Genomic DNA, 6,727 nt, shown 5'->3' with positions numbered 1-6,727 from the left:
TATATATATATATATATTCTTTTACTTGTTTCAGTCAGTTGACTGCAGCCATACTGGTGCATTGCCTTCAAGGTTTTTTAGTCAAAGGAAATGATCCCAGGTCTTATTCTTTGTAAGCTTAGTACTTATTCTATCAGTCTCCTTTGCTGAACTGCTAAGTTACATGGATGTAAACACACTAACATCAGTTGTCAAGTGACTGAACCAGAGACTACATGATTGCAAACGAAGCTTCTTAATCACACAGCTATACCTGTGCCTTTTGAAATAGAAATAGAAGAAAGCAACAAACCTAATGATAAGTCTTAAACTACACATCTGTCACATACCTAATGACTGCATTCTGAGTTTTCACTAACGCATACCTACCAATCAAACCCTCAAATTTTGTGCCATAAATTGTTTCTACTAATTAGAACTGTTAATAACTGTACTATTTTACCCCCACAAGATAATTCCTCTGTCATTTCCCACTAGCAAAAGAGGCTTATTTTCCTTACTTGTTTCTGGTTCCAAATTGTTGCTTATATTATTAGATACCCTTCAGTCATAAATGACCATGGGATTGCAGCTAGAAAGATATCCACCGAGGCACAAGTCCAGGCAAGGTTGTTTATGGAAGACCAGCAGTCACCCATGCATACTAGCCTCCCCTCTCCATGCCACTGATGTTATCCAAGAGAAAGGCAAAGGCCGATACAGCTTGGCATCAGTGATATTGCAACTCATTTCTACAGCTGAGTGAACTGGAGTAACATGAAGTAAAGTATCTTGCACAAGAACACAACATATATCCCAGTCCAGGAATCGAACTCACTACCTCATGATCATGAGCCCGACACTAACCACTGACCTTTGCACCTTCACAAGGCTTTACTTATAATATCATTTTATATTCAACACATCATAGTTAATTTGTCATGTGTTCTGTCTGTTTAATCTCTGATTATATACGTCTTTTCTGGTTGCTGTTTCATTTGTCTAACGACCAAAGTTATTTTTACAGGTTAGTAAAAAAATAAAACTGCTATTAAATTTCCCTTGCATTTTTTGTTTTTTGTTGTTGTAGGCTATTCTTAGTGGTTTCTTTATTGAGTTCCCACAAGCTATCCAGCACTGTGTTGAGTCGATTGTCTGCGCAGCTGTGGAGATTTATTGCAACATGAAATCCGACCTTCTCCCAACACCAACTAAATCACATTATCTGTTTAATCTTCGTGATTTATCAAAATGTGTGCAAGGTATGAAAGTAATATTCTTCTTTAAAATTGTCCTTATTTCTTTCTCCATTATCATATCTATAAATGAAGATAAAACGTGTAACAGCTTTTAGTGTGGGAGGAAATTGTCATCATCATCATCACCAACCTTTTAAGGTCCACTTTGTGGTCATCATCATCGTCACCAACTTTTTAAGATCCACTTTTTTATACTTGTATGGGTTATATGAAATTCATAGAGGCAGAATTTTTTTTATGGCTGGATGCCCTTCCTGTCACCCACCCCCACTTGTTTCCGATTCAGAACATAAAGAACTGGAAGAAATGCCACAGGGTAATTTTCCAATGCTCTAATGATTCCACCAATCCACTACCATAGTAATACCAGTAATAATCAATACAGTCAGGACGATGAAACACTTTGTAGAGTTTCAATTGTAAGTCCTACGAGTAGACGGGGTGCAGAGGTGATAATCAGCTTATGAATATTTAAAAATGCAATATATAATGATGGAGTCATATTATCTCCAATTTAACAGTTATAGACAATATAGAATTAGTATAGTATTTGTCTGGATTATTTCTCTGGAATGGTTGTGCGTGGTATCTAGGAAATTAATTAATTTGAAAAAGTAAGTATATATAACCAAAATTGTCAGCTAATATACTAACCTTATAAGGTGGTGAGCTAGCATAATCATTAACATGTTGGGCAATATGCTTAATGGTATTTCATCTGTCTTTATATTATGAGTTCAAATTCTGCCAAGGTTGACTTTGCCTTTCAACCCTCCAAGGTGGACAAAAGTAAGTACCAGTTGGGCACTAGGGTTGATGCAATCAACTTAAGCCCTCCCTCAAAATTGTTGGCCTTGTGCCAAAATTTGAAGTCAATATACAAGTCTTGTGATTAAGAATGGTTTATATTGTTGCTTTGATGTCCACTTTCTCGTACAAACATGGGTCAGATCGAATTAGTTGATACAAATTTCTTTTTCTACGGCTGGATGCGTTTCCCCATCACAAACTCTCATGTTTCCAATCAAGGTAAGGTAATATTTCCACATGGCTCAACATATTTTCATAGAAGATTGGAAACAAACACCGCTGCTAGTGGTTGGCACTCCATCGGTTATGACGACGAGGGTTCCAGTTGATCCGATCAACGGAACAGCCTGCTTGTGAAATTAACGTGCAAGTGGCTGAGCACTCCACAGACATCTGTACCCTTAATGTAGTTCTCGGGGGAGATTCAGCGTAACACAGAATGTGACAAGGCTGACCCTTTGAATTACAGGCACAACAGAAACAGGAAGATAGAGTGAGAGAAAGTTGTGGTGAAAGAGTACAGCAGGGTTCACCACCACCCCCTACCAGAGCTTCATGAAGCTTTAGGTGTTTTAACTCAATAAACACTCACAATGCCCGGTCTGAGAATCGAAACCACGATCCTATGACCGCGAGTCCGCTGCCCTAATCACTGGGCCATTGCACCTCCACACCGCTGCTAGTATGGCAATAGCATTTGTTTACAACTGTCATGCAATAAGGAAACACTTACACACATACACGCACACGCAGACATACACATAATGATAGGCTACTTTCAATTTCTCTCAACCAAATTCTTTCACAAGGCTTTGGTCAGCATGGGGATTTAGTAGAAGACATTTGCTGGAAGTACCATGCAGTGAGTCTGAATCCAAAACCACATGTATGTGAAAGACATTTTTATATGTAAATTGGGGACCAGTCTGGGTTTCAGCTTGCTTTCTAAAATAACTCTTTTGTTCTTTTATTCTCTTACTTGTTTCAGCCATTAGACTGTGACCATGCTGGGGCACCACCTTGAAGAATTTTTTTAATCAAATAAACTGACCCCAGTATTTATTTTTTTTCATTTTAAAACCTGGTACTTATTCTCTTGGTCTCTCTTGTCAAACTTCTAACTTATGGGGACATAAACACACCAGCACTGGTTATCAATCAGTGGTGGGGGACAGACTCACACATGAACACATATGCAGTCACCTATTTATTTTCCCTATTTGTTTAAGTCATTGGACTGCAGCCATGCTGCAGCAACACCATGAAAGGTTTTAGTTGAATGAATCGACCCTCATGCACACAAACACAAAAATATGCACTCATAGGTATATATGTATGATGGGATTCTTTCAGCTTCCGTCTACGAAATCCACTCACAAGGCTCAGATCAGCCCAGAGCTATAGCAGAATGCTCTTACCCAAGGTGCTGTGCAGTGGGACTGAATGTGGAACCATGTGGTTGGGAAACAAACTTCTTACCACATGGCCACACCTATGCCTATATTGTAAACTTTAAATCCATAATGAAGGATTATTTTCCACTCCTAAAAAACATGTAGCCATATAATAAGATGAAATTTCCATGATTGCAACTGTCAACATTTCTGGCCTCAAAAATTATCATCCAGTCAAAAGTTATAATTTTATCTTTTGGACATGATGCCATTAATCATTTTTACAGTCATTGTGAAAATTTCCAATTTTCAGCTTTGTAATTCTGTGAGAATTTGGAAGTTTTTTTTACGGTTGCAAATGTTTCAAAATTTCTGATTTTAATAATCATTTCTGGATTTATACAGTTCTATAGTTAAGATTTCTGGATTTGTCAGAAATGGTTATTTAATTAATCCACATGTAGTGGAATTCAAAAATTTTCAATATTGCTGTGATTGTAAAAAATAAAAAAAATTTAGGATTATTTTGTTGGAATTTGGACATTTTTATGATTGTAAATTCCTGACATTAGTGATCCAAATCTATTAGAGATCCTTCACATGATGAAATTCCTGATTTTCAAATATCTTGAAATGTCAAAATTTAAAGATTTCTTAGACTACAGGAATTTAAGTTTTTTATGCAGGCAAACAAGATCTATCTAATTTTAAAGATACTGAAACTCTGCTAGAGTTAATCATTTTAGATATTCTATGTTATGTAAATTGTGATGATCTCAGATATCTTTCTACTTTTGTTTCAGTTGTGGCCATGCTGGGATATTACCTTGAAGGATTTAGTCGAACTAATCAGCTCAGTGTTTAATTTTTCTAAGTCTGATATTTATTCTAACACTCCTTTTCACCAAACTGCTAAGTTATGGGGACGTAAGCAAACCAACACTGGTTGTCAAGTGGTAATGGTGGGGACAAACCCAACACAAACACAAAGACACACATGAACTCACACACACACACACACACACACACACACACACATGACAGGCTTCTACACAGTTTCCATCCACCAAATTCACTCAAGAGGAATTGATTGGCCCAGGACTACAGTAGAGAACACTTGTCCCCACAGTGGGACTGAACTACATGGTTGCAAAGTGAGATTCTTGGCATACAACCAATTTTTTATAAAATTTCCATCACCCTAATCAAAGAATTCAGGAAACTTTATGATTGCAAACTTGCTAAAATTTCTGATTATAATAATTCCTGAGCTAATCATTTCTGAACCTTTGTATAGTTGAAAATTATAGCTTCAATATTTATACTTCTCTGCATCAGTTAAGCCCAATTCTTATTAACTGTTTGGGTTCTTCATATCAGAAAACAGAGAAGCACCTTTAAACCTGGCAGGCAACTTCTCTAGTGCTGGTGGCTCGATAAAACACATTTGGTTCATATTATTTGTAAAATGCATTTAGTTCATGTTATATGAAAAGCTAGGATGTTCCACTGGATGGGCAATATCGGTGTACATGTGCCACAGAGTGTTAGTGTATTGAGAGAAAAGTTAGGCATAAGAGGAATTAGATGGAGTATGTAAGAGAGAATACTGCACTCGTTATGTCATTTGATGCATAGGGATGTAGACAGTTGCATCTAGTAGTGCCAGTCACTTAAAGTGGGTGGAACTTGTGGAAGGGGGAGACCCAGGAAGACATGGAATGAAGCATTGAAGGCTGATCTCAAGACACTGTGCCTTATGAAGGAGATGACAAAGGGCTGAGATATTTGGTGCCTTGATGTACTCAAGAAGACACAACTATCTCAGGCCAAGAGCATGAACAATACCCTCCCTTTCTCCTGACCAAACTATTACAAAAAAGAAGGAACATAACCCCAAAGTGATTTTTCTTGGTCACTTGATGTAGAAAAAATAGTAGCCAGATTCTATCAAATAACATCCTTTTATTTAAACAGAAATGACACATCAGACTGTGCCCCTAGATATTCAAGAAGTCAAAATGATCACAATAGGAATGCTTTTGGTTATAGCTCTGCTTGATTGGATCTGAACTTGGGCTAAACAACAACAACAACAGCAACAACAACAACAGCAACTATTCTTTAAAAACATTTACTTTTTTCAAAATAATTAAAAACAGAAAACTAATGTCTCTTCTGATTTGAGTCAAAATCTTAAATTCTTAATTGCAAAGTAGTTACATTTATTTGGTATGTGTTAAAAAATTAAGCCTGATCATCTAAACACTGATATTTGAAGCCATAGATGTATTAATTAGTTTTTTTTTTTAATGTCTGGTTTCCATTCTTCTCACGATGCACATGATTTCATGTATTTTGAAAACAATTGTTTTTTACTGTTGACCTATTAGAAATGTTCATAAATTTGTGTAAGTTCATTTGCTGTAAGAAAATACAAGAATCTTGACTAACCTAACTGAATTTGTAAACTTTACTAATTTTCCTTGACACAGACATCCACTACTTTCCTTTGACTCTTGTTTTTATGGGAAATATTACTGAGAAAGCCTTTGTCATTTTGCATGCATCTTAGGTTGGTCCTTTGCTGGCACTTATGTTCCTGTAGCACTTGTTCCAAACTGGTAATATACTTCCTTCTCTTATAACCCTTTCAGTCCAGAGATTTCTGAAAGTTGTCTCTGTGTTGAAAGCTCTCAGAATTAGATTATTCAGAAGACTGTTGTCAATGCCTAGAATTTCCCCCGAAATGTCATCTCCTTGTCCACAACTATTACTCTACAGAATACAAAGACTGATGTATAATTGACCACATTGCTTGAGTTGTAAGAGAACTGTGAGAATCCAGACAACATTCCAGGAGATAGACACCAGGTCGTAAAATGTTTGCACAAGCAGGATCTTTTAATCAGTGGAATGAATGCATTCCTTCCACAGGAAGTGAAAGAGTAGATGCTCCAATGACCTTCTCAGGCTCTACAATATTTTAATTTCTAAACAGAAACAATTGTGGACACAGAGTGGAGTTGCAAAGGATTCATAATTTCTCAAATTTTTTTTTGACTGAAAAAAATGACGCTGTGACCTAACTTATTGTATTTAGAATATTAATTCCGATTCTTTAATTCAAGAAATTTGGAATTGTGTAAATGTATGAATTTTAAACATACACACACATACACAGAAAATCTGCCTTTTATAGATAAGATAAATGTATTTATAGGGAAAAAATATTGAAAAACATCAATACATGTGAGAGTGATAAAGAAATGAGGATGTGCTAGA

The 6,727-nt window shown here is 36.3% G+C and overlaps 1 protein-coding gene across 1 annotated transcript in view; it reads left to right on the top strand.

Moving 5' to 3' along the window:
- The window catches only part of LOC106867680 (dynein axonemal heavy chain 6-like), a 319,316-nt gene that overhangs the window by 141,991 nt on the left and 170,598 nt on the right, over positions 1-6,727 (top strand). Inside the window, exon 37 of the mRNA XM_052973027.1 lies at positions 1,070-1,241. Within this exon, the coding sequence (XP_052828987.1) occupies positions 1,070-1,241 (172 nt within the window). The remainder of the gene's footprint in view (positions 1-1,069; positions 1,242-6,727) is intronic.

This window comes from Octopus bimaculoides, chromosome 14 (genome assembly GCF_001194135.2).
Source record: "Octopus bimaculoides isolate UCB-OBI-ISO-001 chromosome 14, ASM119413v2, whole genome shotgun sequence".
NCBI classification, from domain to species: domain Eukaryota; kingdom Metazoa; phylum Mollusca; class Cephalopoda; order Octopoda; family Octopodidae; genus Octopus; species Octopus bimaculoides.
This window is presented reverse-complemented; position numbering and strand designations above follow the sequence as displayed.